Raw genomic sequence first — 16,266 nt, forward strand, 5'->3', positions numbered from 1 at the left:
TGGGGACAGAAAAACAATTTAGTGGCCAGTAGTTTACAGTATAGAATCCACACAGTGTGGAAGCAAGCCATTTGCCCCATCAAGTCCACAGCGACCCTCCAAAGAGCATCCCACCCAGACCCACCTCCTATCCCATCCCCGTAACCCTGCATTTTCCCACCTAGCCTGTACATCCCTGGACACTATGGGCAATTAGCATGGCCAATCCACCTAACCTGTATATCTTTAGACTGGGAGGAAACTGGAGCACCTGGAGGAAACCCAACCAACACAGGGAGAATGTGCAAACTCCACACAGTCATCTAAGGATGGAATTGAATCCAGGTCTCTGGTGCCGTGAGGCAGCAGTGCTAACCGTTGCTAGCCACTGTGCTGCTCTGTTTGTCAGGAATAGGATTGAGGGAGGAGGAGTTGGGTCTTGTGGATCTGATGCACTATCCCATACTATATGTGGGGAGCAGAGGGATACAGATGCTTAGGAATTGGGCGACAGGTTTAGACAGTAGATTTGGATCGGCTCAGACTTGGAGAGCCGAAGGGCCTGTTCCTGGGCTGTAAATTTTCTTTGTTCTTTGTTCTATGTTTGTCTTTTATGCCATATGCGTCATTTAATAAATAGCATAAATAAACAATTTGTTAATCCTCCTTATAAATCATTGAGTGTCAGCTGTGATTCACCTCTGAACCATGAGGTAGCCCTACTCAGTACCTTTTGGACGAGAGATAAACCTGCTCAGGTGGATGTAAAAGATGCCATAATCATTGTTTTGAAGAAGACCAGGGAATTGTTTCCATTGTTCTGGCCAGAGTTTGTACCTCCAATTAACATCACAAAAACTGGATTATCTGACTGACTGATTGCACCAACATTTATGAAATGTCCTGGCTAATGTTTATCCCTCAAATCAACTTGAACAATTAAAAACTTTTTGTGAGAGATTGCTGTGTGAAAGTTGAGTGCCTAATTTCTTCTATTAATAAAGTATTACATTACAAAAGTTCAATTAGCTGAAAATTCCTTTTAGAATATATGGTGGTAATGAAAGTTTATATTCTTTTTGTTCGTGCGAATTCAGTATCCAGCAATCCATCGTGGATCTGAAATTGATGAGCTAGAAGCATAAAGTATGAAGTATTCAAATGCCATGTTCATTCTATTCTGGTGTTAATGTGCTTTGTCTTTTTAAAACAGGTTAGTTGTAGTTATGTTAGTTTCTTGTCAAGTGTTTGTGCTTCAACCAAACATGAAAGAGAATGAGAGTGCAGTTCAATCGTGTCCTTCAGAGAGGAGGAATTTGTATCAACAACAGCTATTTCATCTGATCTTTCAGTTAACTTTAAGCTTTGTGTTGTATAATTTAGGATCCCACAATCATCAAGGTTATTTCCATTATGATTTCCATTGGGAATTGATAATCAGCACTGTCGTAGAACTTATGCATGTACTCACATTATCTATTACACATGAAGTTATTTTAATTCTGTCACATTTTGTTCCAGTAACAGTTATTTTGTTGTTGAACTTTAACTGTTTCATTTAAAGATAATGTGCAATGTTTTTTTTTCCCAAGGGTGCAGGTATATGTGACATACATTGTCTTTAATCTGCTCTCATTCACTTTAGAAAGGGGGTGCAGGAAGATGAAATTGATTTGACTAGAGAATTAATTGCTTAACTAATTTCCTGCAAATAAAACTATGAAAGGGAAAGAAAGAAAGAAAGAAAGAAAATTAAGTACGTTACATTATTTCTGGGACCTACTCTTAAATTAAATTGATTGGGTAAAATCTCACAAGATTAAGGATTCCAAATGAGTTGGACAGTATCTTTCTAGTTCCTATGCACATGAGTTTACTGCTTAAGCCTGCTAGTGATGCAGCACTATCGTTGTATTAAATCACAATACTGTCTTAAAAATATAACGTTAAAAATCACCCAACACCAGGTTATAGTCCAACAGGTTTAATTGGAAGCACTAGCTTTCAGAGCGACGCTCCTTCATCAGGTGGTTCATCAGACCACCTGGTGGTGCGAAGTTAAGAAAGCTAGTGCTTCCAATTAAACCTGTTGGACCATAACCTGGTGTTGGGTGATTTTTAACTTTGTACACCCCAGTCTAACACCAGCATCTCCAAATCATAAAAATATGACATTAGTGACTGTGGTCACGGAACATAATAGCTATGTTCAATTAAAGTTACAATAGTGTGAAGAAAGATTTCATCAACTCACTCATGCTGTATTAAAATTAAAATGCAAGCACCAGGGTGCTGCCATTGTCTAAGTTGGAGATCTTCAAAAGGAGTGATAGGTTTAAAAAAGAAGTTTGAAAGTTATTTCAGCTTGAAGGAAACAACCTTTAATGTCTTTTGCTTCAAAACAACATTGAATGTTCACGTAAAATATATTTGTGTGTCTAAATTTGAGATATAATCTATTTTAACTAAATTCAGACAATGCTCTTTTCAGGTTATATGAGGATACTCCTACTGCTGGTTTGTTGGTGGACTTTCAATTATCCTACAGTGTTTTTTCCCTGTTACGTGACTTTTATTATTCTTGATGGTGAGTGTGTATTTTGAAATGTTTGATCTAGAGAAAGAATGAAACATGTTCATGTTTGAATAGTTATGACTGTGTTCCCTATTTTAGAGGGCTGCAACTCACAGATGCTGCTACTTCTCTTGCACAGTACACTTTGATGCAGCATCTGTTGGTTTCATATCCGTAGAACTTAAATTTACCTTCTGTGTTTTAGAAATTAATCTTTCCATTTTTGTACTTTTAAAAAATCATAAGCAGACTAAATCACAGAAAGTACCATTAGAGGTACTTATTTCTTTGTTTAGTTTAGATGTTTAGTGGAACTATAGTGGCGCTGAGGTAAACTCCACCACTTCGAAAACCTGAAACTAAATCCAGAAATTGCTGGAAATACTCAGCATATCAGGCAGCATCTGTGGAGCGACGGCAGTTAATGATTCAGGTTGATTACCTTTCCAGCATATTCTATTTTTATTCAGATATCCAGAATCTGCAGTATTTTGCCTTTGTATCCAATAATTCTGTTCATTGCTAAAATTATTGCAGGTTAATGCCCTGAATTTCAAATATCGTACTTTATAGAACAATATATTACACGTGCACCTGACTATGAGTCTTGTACTACTTTGATTTGCTCCTGTTCTGTCAATTAGAGCTTGGAGGATGACCTTAAGTAAAGGCTTATTCTATTATCTCAATGAGTGGTTGTTTTCCAACAAACCTGATTCACAAGGCACACTCCGTATTAGTTGAAGCACACTTTTGGCCCTTTGTCTCATAAGTCCTTGGACCCACTGATAATTTGTCCAAGATCCTTGAAAATAAGGAAATAGTTATATTTCAGAACCTATTTGATCAAAGGAGCATGGTGTTATTATTCAATGAAGTACTTTTATTGCGTATGCATTTCAAATATCCTCTATCATTCTATTGAGGAAAACCTTCTGTCTAATGCAATGAGTTTTGTCTGTGTTTAAATTCTATGTCACATGTAAGATGCTCATATCTTCTGATACGACACAGATGAATCAGGTCTTTTTTTTTCAGAAAAAGCATCAAAGCTCCCCATGTCATTTATTTTGAGCCAGTGCATCAAACTGAGGACGAACATGTGAAACTCTGTTTGGTCATAACTTGGAGCTATAAATCCAAAATCATTGCAGTTTTTCTTGAACTGATGAAAACTTATTGCTCTAAAAGGTTAACTCTTCGAGTCATAGAGATGTAGAGCATGGAAACAGACCCTTCGGTCCAACCCATCCAGATATCCCAACCCAGTCTAGTCCCCCCTGCCTGCAACCGGCCCACATCTCTCCAAACCCTTCCTATTCACATACCCATCCAAATGCCTCTTAAAAGTTGCAATTGTACCAGCCTTCACCACATCCTCTGGCAGCTCATACACATACCACCCTCTGCAAGAAAACGTTGCCCCTTAGGTCTCTCTTATATCTTTCCCCTCTCACTCGAAACCTATGCCCTCTTGTTCTGGACTCCCTAACCCCAGGGAAAAGATTTTGTCTATTTATCCTATCCATGCCCCTCATAATTTTGTAAACCTCTATAAGGTCACCCCTCAGTCTCCGCTCCAGGGAAAATAGCCCCAGCCTGTTCAGCCTCTCCCTGTAGCTCAGATCCTCCAACCCTGGCCTCAAAATCTTGCTGAACTGCAGAGTATTTCCACCTTTAGTTTTTGTTAAAATTCCATAGTTATTAATTTTAAAATTTTAATCTTCCCAAAAATTGGGTGCCACCTGGTGCCTGCTTGCTGACTCGAGCACTGGAATGAATCAAATTTACACAATTATGAGGAGCTCATTGTTTTATTCACCGTGCTCATTATAAATAGAACAATATTAAGCAATTAAAAATTGATGTGGAAATCTCTGCAGTTGAATTTAACTCAAAACTGCAGGAAAAAGTAAAACTATTCTGTGAAACTCGAGACTAAAACTCATGTTGATACAACAAAGGTTCTGTTCAGTTGATATAATTGGCCTGTAACGATTCAGAATATGAGTGAAAACGTAATAAATTTACAATATGAAGACATTTAGAAAGCATGTGTACTTGAGCCTTCCTGAAGTCTGCAAAAAGTTTTGACTCCTGTAAAACAAAATGCAGAGCAAAACAAAAGTTGGAAGGAAGGCTCAGTTAATGAGTACACAGGAACCACAAGAGAAGCTGCCAACTTGCAGCACAAACAACTTGGAATTGTCATCAAAGGAAAGGTAGCCATTGTAGTGGTAGTTTACTGATTTCCGAAAACTTAACCTTTCTCTCAGTGAGATGTTCTCTCTTAAAAGATATGACATTTGAATCTCTGGGGAACACAGTTTGTTCTGACCTAGACTGGCTTACATAAAGGACAGTGAGAATGATCAACTGTTTTTTCAAAGGTTATATGTTTTTAAGGGGAAAGAGATTCCAAAAGGCTCCCAATATGACTAATTGTGGTGAGGATTACACTAGGCTTGTAGCTGTCTGACAGATGGATATGCTAAGGTTAAGTTTATTTTTAAGTATTGTGAGAGTTGAAAACTTTCACTAGGTGAAATGCCCTGAAGCACTCTGCATGGTCATAGTGAACTTCAATTTCACTTTTTTGTGCCAGATTGTACATTTTAGTTTTATAAATAATTAACTAACAAGCGAATTATTGGCAGAAGCTTTACTTTGTTATTGAATATACATTAATAGATTGTAAATGATAAAAGCTGCACAATGCACGGCTAAATTTTAAGGAAAACCAAGGAAGTGCATGTACTAACAGGTTTTTAAAAATGTTTTGATATGTATAAATTGTTTTTATGCTCATTACTATATAATATAGTAAGCTCATAATAGTTAGAACTTAGTAACTGTCCACTAATACCCAATGTGTACACTGACATTATATTTAAAACCTCCATCATGAAGTCATAAATAGAGATGTCTGCTGATGATTATATTGTGTTCAGTGCCATTCACGACAACTCAAATACTAAAGCAGTCCATGTTCAAATGCAACAAGATCTGGACAAAATCTAAACTTGGACTACCAAGGAGCAAGCAACATTCATGCTACACAAATGCCAGGCAATTGTTGTCTCCAACAAGAGGCAATCTAATCATAGCTCCTTGACATTCCATGCTGTAACCATCACTGACTTCCACAATTATTGACATCCTTGAGATTCCCATTGACCAGAAGTTCAACTGGGTTTGCCACATAAACACAGTGGCTACATGACCAGATCAGAGGCTAGGAATACTGCAGCGAGTAATCCACCGCCTTACTTCCCAAAGCCTGTCCATCATCTACAAAGTATAAGTCAAAAATGTGATGAAATCCTTTCCACTTGTCTGATTGGGTGCAGTTCCAACAATGTTCAAGAAGCTTGACATAATCCATGACAAAGCAGCCTACTTGATGGGCACCTACAAGCATCCACTCCCTCCATCAGTGACTCTCAATAGCAGCAGTACATACTATCTACAAGATGTACTGCAGAAATTCAAAGATCATTATACAGCACCTTACAACCACTTCCACCTAGAAGGACAGGAGCAGCAGCCATCCTTTCAGATGGGTCAAAATCTTGGAATTCTCTCCCAAAAGGCATTGTGGGTTGACCTACAACATGTGAACTGCAGGGTTCAAGAAGACAGCTCACCGCCGTTTTCTCAAGAGCAACTCGAGGCTGGCAATAAAAGTTGGCTCAGCCAGTTCTGAGAGTGAATAAAAGAATGTGTACAAGGTCAACTATCTAATAATCATTGAATTGCATTTATTTTTTTTTCCCATTCTGACATGTATAATCTATCCACTTAATATATTCTTAACAATTACAGGGCTTGATGGATATGCAGCTCGGCAGTTAAATCAGGTTTCTGAATTTGGAGCTTGGTTTGATGTTGCTATTGACAACTTTGGGCGTACAATGTTATGGTGCTTGCTCTTTAAGGTAAGTGCATTACTATTGAGAGTGGCAAAAATGAGATTCTCTTCCTCAGGCAGTCCTTCAGGATGGAAGATGACTTTCTTCCACTCAGATGCTGTGGATTTGAGGGTCTTAATAGTCCAATGCTACATCTGCAAACCCTGCCATAAATAGTGAATGTTGTGTTCGTTGAAATGGATAAGTGGAATGCTCGGGTTGAAAGTGAGATAACTTTACAAATTTGAGCACTTTTGGAATTACATTGCATGGGCATTTCTTTCCCCAAATGTCAACGTTTCTCTAGACAGGAAGAAATGGCAAAATAAAACCACTGAAAATGTTCGGTGAAGAATTCGTGGAAGAATGGAGAATGTATAATTATGAAGACGGTCCTGAGATAGTAGGACTCTTTCTACTGCAGCAGAGGAAACTAAGATGAGAGTTAATAGAATTTCAAAAACAGACTTTTAGACATTTACAGCACAGAAGGAGGCCATTGACCCCATCATGAAAGCATTAGTCAACAAAGATCTGACTGCACTAACCCCATTTCCCAAACCTTGGCCTATTGTCCGAGAGGCTATGGCAATGCAAGTGAATATCTAAATAACACTTAAATGTTACAAGACAGTCTGACCCAATTAGTCATAGAGATGTACAGCATGGAAAAAGACCCTTTGGTCCAACCCATCCATGCCGACCAGATATCCCAACCCAATCTAGTCCCACCTGCCAGCACCCGGCCAATGTCCCTCCAAACCCTTCCTATTCATATACCCATCCAGATGCCTCTTAAATGTTGCAATTGTACCAGCCTCCACCACTTCCTCATTCCATACACGCACCACCCTCTGCATGAAAAAGTTGCCCCTTAGGTCTCATTTTTATCTTTCCCCTCTCACCCTAAACCTATGCCCTCTAGTTCTGGACTCTCTGACCCCAGGGAAAAGACTTTGTCTATATATCCTATCCATGTCCCTCATAATTTTGTAAACCTCTATAAGGTCACCCCTCAGCCTCCGACGCTCCAGCAAAACAGCCCCAGCCTGTTCAGCCTCTCCCTATAGTTCAAATCCTTCAACCCTGGCAACATCTTTGTAAATCTTTTCTGAACCCTTTCAAGTTTCATAACATCATTCCATAAGACCATAAGACATAGGAGTGGAAGTAAGGCCATTCGGCCCATCGAGTCCACTCCACCATTCAATCATGGCTGATGCGCATTTCAGCTCCACTTGCCAGCGTTCTCCCCGTAGCCCTTAATTCCTCTAGACAACAAGAACCTATCAATCTCGGCCTTGAAGACATTTAGCGTCCTGGCTTCCACTGCACTCCGTGGCAATGAATTCCACAGGCCCACCACTCTCTGGCTGAAGAAATGTCTCCGCATTTCCGTTCTGAAATGACCCCCTCTAATTCTAAGGCTGTGTCCACGGGTCCTAGTCTCCTCGCCTAACGGAAACAATTTTCTAGCATCCACTTTTTCAAAGCCATGTATTATTTTGTACGTCTCTATTAGATCTCCCCTTAATCTTCTAAACTCCAACGAATACAATCCCAGTATCCTCAGCCGTTCCTCATATGCTAGACCTGTCATTCCAGGGATCATCCGTGTGAATCTCCGCTGGACACGTTCCAGTGCCAGTATGTCCTTCCTGAGGTGTGGGGACCAAAACTGGACACAGTACTCCAAATGGGGCCTAACCAGAGCTTTATAAAGTCTTAGTAGTACATCTCTGCTTTTATATTCCAACCCTCTTGAGATAAGAGACAACATTGCATTCGCTTTCTTAATCACAGACTCAACCTGCATGTTTACCTTTAGAGAATCCTCGACTAGCACTCCCAGATCCCTTTGTGCTTTGGCTTTATTAAGTTTCTCACCATTTAGAAAGTAGTCCATTCCTATATTCTTTTTGCCAAAGTGCAAGACCTCGCACTTGCTCACGTTAAATTCCATCAGCCATTTCCTGGACCACTCTCCCAACCTGTCTAGATCCTTCTGTAGCCTCCCCACTTCCTCAGTACTACCTGCCTGTCTACCTAACTTTGTATCATCGGCAAACTTCGCTAGAATGCCCCCGGTTCCCTCATCCAAATCATTAATATATAATGCGAACAGCTGTGGCCCCAGCACCGAACCCTGCGGGACACCGCTCGTCACCGGCTGCCATTCTGAAAAAGAACCTTTTATCCCAACTCTCTGCCTTCTGTTAGATAGCCAATCCTCAATCCATCCCAGCAGCTCACCTCGAACACCATGGGCCCTCACCTTGCTCAGCAGTCTCCCGTGTGGCACCTTATCAAAGGCCTTTTGAAAGTCCAGATAGACCACATCCACTGGGTTCCCCTGGTCTAACCTACTTGTTACCTCTTCAAAAAATTCCAACAGGTTTGTCAGGCATGACCTCCCTTTACTAAATCCATGTTGACTTGTTCTAATCAGACTCTGCTCTTCCAAGAATTTAGAAACCTCATCCTTAATGATGGATTCTAGAATTTTACCAACAACCGAGGTTAAGCTGATTGGCCTATAATTTTCCATCTTTTGCCTTGATCCTTTCTTGAACAAGGGGGTTACTACAGCCATCTTCCAATCATCCGGGACCTTTCCTGACTCCAGTGACTCTTGAAAGATCTCAACCAATGCCTCTGCTATTTCGTCAGCAACCTCTCCCAGAACTCTAGGGTGTATCCCATCAGGGCCAGGAGATTTATCAATTTTAAGACTTTTTAACTTTTCTAGCACTATCTCTTTCGTAATGGCAACCATACTCAACTCAGCCCCGTGACACCCTTTAATTTTTGGGATATTACTCATGTCTTCCACTGTGAAAACTGACGCAAAGTACTTGTTAAGTTCTCCTGCTATTTCCTTATCTCCCATCACTAGGCTCCCTGCATCAGTTTGAAGTGGCCCAATGTCTACTTTTGCCTGTCGTTTGTTTCTTATGTACTGAAAGAAACTTTTACTATTATTTCTAATATTACTGGCTAGCCTACCTTCATATTTGATCCTCTCATTTCTTATTACACTCTTTGTTATCTTCTGTTTGCTTTTGTATCCTTCCCAATCTTCTGATTTCCCACTGTTCTTAGCCACTTTATAGGATCTCTCTTTTTCTTTAATACATTTCCTGACTTCCTTTGTCAGCCAAGGTTGTCTAATCCCTCCCCGGTTAATCTTTCTTTTCTTGGGAATGAACCTCTGTACAGTGTCCTCACTTATACCTACAAACTCCTGCCATTTTTGCTCTAGTGTCTTCCCGGTTAGCCTCTGCTTCCAGTCTATTTTAGTCAGTTCCTCTCTCATGCCCTCATAATTACCTTTATTCAACTGTAACACCATTACATCAGATTTTGTCTTCTCCCTTTCAAACTCCAGACTGAACTCTACCATATTATGGTCGCTACTTCCTAAGGGTTCCCTTACTTTAAGATCTTTTATAGAGTCTGGTTCATTGCAAAGCACTAGGTCCAGAATAGCCTGCTCTCTTGTGGGCTCCATGACAAGCTGTTCCAAAAAGCCATCCTGTAAGCATTCCATGAATTCCCTTTCTTTAGATCCACTAGCAACATTATTTACCCAGTCCACCTGCATATTGAAGTCACCCATGATCAATGTAACCTTGCCTTTCTGACATGCCTTCTCTATTTCCCGGTACATGTTGCGTCCCTGGTCCTGACCACTGTTAGGAGGTCTGTACACAACTCCAATTATGGTTTTTTTGCCTTTGTGGTTCCTCAATTCCACCCACACAGACTCCACATCATCCGACGCTATGTCATTCAATACCATAGATTTAATTTTGTTCTTAACTAACAAGGCAACCCCACCCCCTCTGCCCACCTCTCTGTCTTTTTGATAAGTTGAAAAACCATGGAGGTTTAACTGCCAGTCCTGACCCCCCTGTAACCAAGTCTCTGTGATGCCTACTACATCATAATCATTCACTATTATCTGTGCCATTAATTCATCGGCTTTGTTATGAATGCTACGAGCATTCAGGTAAAGTGCCTTAATGCTAACTTCCTTATTAGAGATGTTGTAAGTCATATGTCCTAAGTTATCCTTGCTTTTTTCTGCATTCTCAGTCTGCCTCAATTTTAAATCCACCTGGAAACATGCTATCCTGCTGCTTATCTTTCCATTTACCTCCATACTCCCTGTCGCTTTCACTTTCCCTTCCCCCCCAACTCAGAAGTTTAAAGTCCTACTGACCACCCTATTTATCCTCTTCGCCAGAACATTGGTACCTGATCGGTTCAGGTGGAGACCGTCCCAACGGTACAGATCCCCCCTGTTCCAAAACTGATGCCAATGCCCCATGAAGTGGAATCCCTCTTTCCCACACCAATCCCTTAGCCACGTGTTTACTTGCCTAATTTTCTTGTCCCTATGCCAATTGGCACGTGGCTCGGGCAGTAATCCGGAGATTATGACCCTTGAGGACCTGTGCTTCAATTTCCTGCCTAGTGCTTCGTAATGCCCAAACAGGTCCTCCACCCTAGTCTTGCCTATGTTGTTGGTACCAACGTGGACCACAACAACTGGATCCTCCCCCTCCCGCTCCAATATCCTTTCAAGCCGGTCAGAGATGTCTCGCACCCTGGCACCGGGCAGGCTAGGAAGGAGACCAGAATTGCACGCAATATTCCAACAGTGGCCTAACCAATGTCCTGTACACCCACAACATGACCTCCCAACTCCTGTACTCAACACTCCCTAGGGCCTTACCATTAAGTGTATAAGTCCTGCTAAGACTTGCTTTCCCAAAATGCAGCACCTCGCATTTATCTGAATTAAACTCCAGCTGCCACTTCTCAGCCCATTGGCCCATCTGGTCCAGATCCTGTTGCAATCTGAGGAAACCTTCTTCACTGTCCACTACAACTCCAATTTTGGTGTCACCTGCAAGCTTACTAACTGTACCTCTTATGCTCGCATCCAAATCCTTTATGTAAATGACAAAAAGTAGAAGGCCCAGCACCGATCCTTGTGGCACTCCACTGGTCACAGGCCTCCAGTCTGAAAAACAACCCTCCACCACCACCCCCTGTCTTCTACCTTTGAGCCAGTTCTGTATCCAAATGGCTACTTCTCCCTGTATTCCATGAGATCTAACTTTGCTAATCAGTCTCTCATGGGGAACCTTGTTGAACACCTTACTGAAGTCCATTTAGATCACATCTACTGCTCTGCCCTCATCAATCCACTTTGTTACTTCTTCAAAAGACTCAGTCAAGTTTGTGAGACATGATTTCCCCAATTGTCGTTTCAGAAAATGAGTTCCAGTGCTGGGTTAAAAAAAAAGCTCCTTAACAATTCTTTAAGCTATTTATCTCTTAACTTACATCTATCTTGCCCTTCTATTCTATGCCTTGATTAATAAAGGAAAATATCCTATATCATCCTCAATCATGTCATCTGCTTTTTCTGCCACCTTCAGGGATCTATAGAAATGCACACCAAGGTCCCGCTGACCACCTGTACTTTCTAGGATCCCGATGAAGACTCATAGTGTAATCCCATGTGTTGTTGGACCTCCTCAAGTGCATTAATTCCTGCTTTTCTCAAGTTGAATCCACTTGCTACTGCTCTGTTAATCTGACCAGTTTGTTGATAGCCTTCTGCAGTCTATGACTATTTTCCTCATGGTTTACCACCCCTCCCAATTTTCCTGTCATTTGCGAACTTCTTGGTGATACCCCCTTCATTTAAATCCAAATTAAGACCTTCAGTCCTCTGGCACTCACCTGTGACCTGTTATCTCCTGCCTCATAATCCTGATTTACATCTCAACCTGCCCTGGGGATTTATCCACTTTATTAATACTAAACCCATTCGTACCTGCTGTCTTTCTGTGTTAACCTCCTCTGATATTTCAGTCTTCCACCCTGATGTTTGTATCTCTGTAATCCTTTTCCATTGCTAAGACAGATGCAAAGTTTTGGTTGAGGACCGTATCTACATCTTGCAAGACAAAATAGAGGTTAAATTATGCACTACACCATCTCCTTACTAGCTGTGAGGGATAGGAACGTGGACTTCTTGCGGATAACAAAATAGATACCACTGGCATGTAAATCTCCTATCTGTTGTGAAGGCCCACATGTTCAGATCAAATGAGTCATTGATGTAAAAAAGAAATGAAGTGGGGTTTGGGTCCAGACTCATGAGTCTGCAGATCTGTGGGTAGCAAATCTGTTGATGTCCAGAAATGCATATACTGGTTTTTTTTCCTCCCCCCCCCCCCCACCTCAGTTATTGTGTTCCTGTTTATGTAATTTAAAAATCCCTTCAGAGTTGTCTTCTACCTGCCAATGCTTTTTCTCATGCTTTCCTAATTTTCAGAGGACATAATTGAGGCAGAGGCCTTTGCTTCCTTGGAGGAGAATGTAGGAAACCAGTTGCAACAATTGAAGATACAGGCTATGAGAGAGTGCAGCAGTATGATTAATTTTCAATGGGTTTAGGAAATCTCTCGTACAGATATGATGGCCTCCTTCTGTTATTCTGTGGTACAAATGAAAGGAGGTTGCAAAGAAACATATTTCATTGAAAAATTATTTTTTTTTCAGTGGGGACATTTTATAAGTAGCTTAGAGTGGTGTGTTTTTGTATGTACACACAATTCCATGGGAGCAGACTGGAAGAACAAGTTTGGCGAAGGTCCTTGGTGGGTTCGGAAAACGATGGCAAATGGTATGAAAATTTTGACTTAATTTTAAAATCAAAGTTTAAGAATTGTCCTGGTGGAAACATTGCAAGTTCCAATTGGCTGTCAAACAACTCAAAAAAAATTAAGGAATGTTTTATGTGAACTTCAGGAGTGGTCTTCTATGATGACATATGATGACAACAAGTCATAAATGAAAACATATGCAGAGTTGAGAGTGTGGTGCTAGAAAAGCACAGCAGGTCAGACAGCATTCGAAGAGCAGGAGAATAGACATTTTAGGCATAAGCCCTTCATCAGGAAATCTTGGATATTGCCTGACCTCCTGTGCTTTTCCAGGACCACACTCTTGACTCTGATCTCCAGCATCTGCAGTCCTCACTTCCTCCTCTATGAAAACACATGCATGTGTGCCAAGAGCATTATGTATTTTATAAGGCAACTGGTCTGACAAAACGACATGCATAATTGTATTAAAAGTAAAATATGCCACTTGCTCCTTGATCTATTTCACCATTCAGTGACATCATGTCTGATTTATTACTTCATATTTCCACTTATCCCTGATAGCCTTTCACCCCTTTGCTTAACAAGAACCTTCCTACCTCTGCTGTAAAAATGTTTGAAGTCTCTGTCCCTGCTGCCTTTAGAGTTGTAAAGGCTCATGACCAGTTTAGGGAAAACCTCTAAATAAAGGTAACTTAAAGCAGATAACTAGTAACTCCAAGTTCCAGATCCTCCCACAAGTGGAAACATCCTTTCCGTATCCACCCTTGTCAAGACCCAAGAGGATCTTTTTAGGTTTCAATCAAGTTGCCTCTTGCTCGTTTAAACCAAGTCTGTCCAACCTTCCTCATAACACAACATGCACATTCCAGGTTTTCCTCCTTTTAAAGTCAACCCCTTTTTTCCATTGAACCTTGGTAGCCGAGCAATCGATTTGGTACCCAGGGGAAAAAGATTCTGACTATTCATGCCTCTCATAATTTTGTAAACTTCTATCAGGTGCCCCCCAACTTCTCCATGAACATTCTAGTGAAAACAAACCGTTTGTCCAATCTTTCCTCATAGCTAACGCTCTCCAAACCAGGCAACATACTGGTAAACTGTTCTGACATCTCTTCAAAACCATCACATCAATTTTGTAGTAATGTAGCCAGAACTATATACTATATTCCAGATTTGGCCTAACTAATGTTCTATACAGTTGCAACATAACTTGCCAATTTTTATACTCTGTGCCCCTGCTGATGAAGGCAAGCATGCCATTTGTCAGCTTGACCACCTTATCCACTTGGGTTACCACATTCAGGGAACTGTCAATCTGTGTGCCTAAAATGCATCACCTCACGTTTGTCCAGCTCGGACTCCATTTGCCATTTCTTCACCCAAGTCTCCATCCAATACCCTGCTGTATCCACTGGTAATCCTCCTCGCAATCAGTAGCTCTCCCATCTTTGTGTCATCTGCAAATTTACTGATCTGACCACCTACATTCACCGCCAAATCATTTATATAAATTAAAAACAGGAGGGGTCCAAGCACTAATCTCTGTAAAACACCATTGGATACACATGGCTACTTTCATGGCTACTGTATGACAAAAACAGTTCTGTATCCATCTTAGCAGCTCACCATGTGGCATCGCATTTTTTGTATCAGCCTGCCATGAGGGACCTTTTCAAAGTAAAATCCACGTAGAGAACATTCACTGCCCTGCCCTCATCAGTCATCTTTGTCACTTCCTCAAAAGACACTTACATGTTTGTGAGACATAACCCTCCCCCTTACAAAGCCATGTATTGCTAAAGTCTCATCTCTTTCTAGATGTGAATAAATCCTATCCCTAAGAATCTTCTCCAATAATTGCCCTACCACTGATGTAAGGCTCACCAGCTTGTAATTTTCCAGATTATCCCTATTGCCCTTCTTCAAGACCAACATTTGCTATTCTCCTGTACTCCGGGACCCTTCCTGTGACTAAAGAGGATATGTAGATTTTGTACACAATTTCCTCACCTGCCTCCCTCAGTGTCCAGGAATAGATCCCATCAGATTCCTGGGAACCTGCCTACCTTAACGCCTTTCCAAACACCCAACACGTTTATATATTGACGTGCCCTAGAATATAAATGTGCCCCTCCTGAGATTCACCATCCACCATGTCCTTCTCCTTTGTGAATACTAATGCAAGTGTTTGTGAAGGATCTCACCCACCTCTCCCAGCTCCGTGTATAAATTCCCTCCTTTGTCCTTTACTGGTCCAATATTTTCTCCAGCTAGTCCCTTTTTCCTTACGGATGTATGAAACAGCTTGGGATTTTCCTTAATTCCCTAAAGGGGAACATTTCATGGCCCCTTTTAGCACTCCTAAGTCCTTGTTTGATTTCCTTCCTTCTATCCTTCAAGTGCACTGTCTGTCTACAATTGTCTCAAATTTATGTAGAACTTCCCTTTTCTTTTTGACTAAGCTCTCAATTTCTCTTGTCATCCAAGGTTTCCAAATTTTGCCATCCTTAACCTTCAGTTTCACACGGACATGTTAGTCCTGAACTCTAATCAACTGGCCTTTAAAAGATTCCCACATACCAGATTTACCCTCAATCATCTGCCCCCAATCTATATTTCCTAGTTCCTGCCTAATATTATGATAGTCAGCCTTCTCCCAATTTAATGCTTTCAACCGAGGACTACTCTATCTTTATCCATAAGTAACTTAAAACTTGTACAGAATAATGGTCACTGTTCCCGAAATGCTCCTCCACTGAAACTTCAGTCACCTGTCAGGGCTCACTCACCAATATCAGGTCTAGAATGCCCCCATTCCTGAAGAAGGGCTTATGCATGAGACATCAATTCTCCTTCTCCTTTGATACTGCCTGACCTGCTGCGCTTTTCCAGCAACACACTTTTAAGCTCTGATCCCCAGCATCTGCTGTCCTCACTTTCTCCTAGCATGCCCCCACCCATTGTTGGATTATTTAAATATTGTTTCAGAAAACCTGCCCTGGACACCTAACATATTCTTCCCAACACTACCACCACCATCAAATCCAAGACCCTGGCACAAAGGGAGTCCCAATAAGGGAAGTTAAGTAACCCACCACAGCAACCTTGT

The 16,266-nt window shown here is 41.1% G+C and overlaps 1 protein-coding gene across 1 annotated transcript in view; it reads left to right on the forward strand.

The window, feature by feature from the left end:
* The window catches only part of LOC140491450 (uncharacterized), a 110,928-nt gene that overhangs the window by 83,922 nt on the left and 10,740 nt on the right, over positions 1 to 16,266 (forward strand). The window contains exons 3-5 of the mRNA XM_072589627.1: positions 2,471 to 2,566; positions 6,380 to 6,492; positions 13,051 to 13,174. Coding sequence (XP_072445728.1) covers positions 2,471 to 2,566; positions 6,380 to 6,492; positions 13,051 to 13,174 — 333 coding nt within the window. The remainder of the gene's footprint in view (positions 1 to 2,470; positions 2,567 to 6,379; positions 6,493 to 13,050; positions 13,175 to 16,266) is intronic.

Source organism: Chiloscyllium punctatum, chromosome 19 (genome assembly GCF_047496795.1).
Source record: "Chiloscyllium punctatum isolate Juve2018m chromosome 19, sChiPun1.3, whole genome shotgun sequence".
NCBI lineage: Eukaryota > Metazoa > Chordata > Chondrichthyes > Orectolobiformes > Hemiscylliidae > Chiloscyllium > Chiloscyllium punctatum.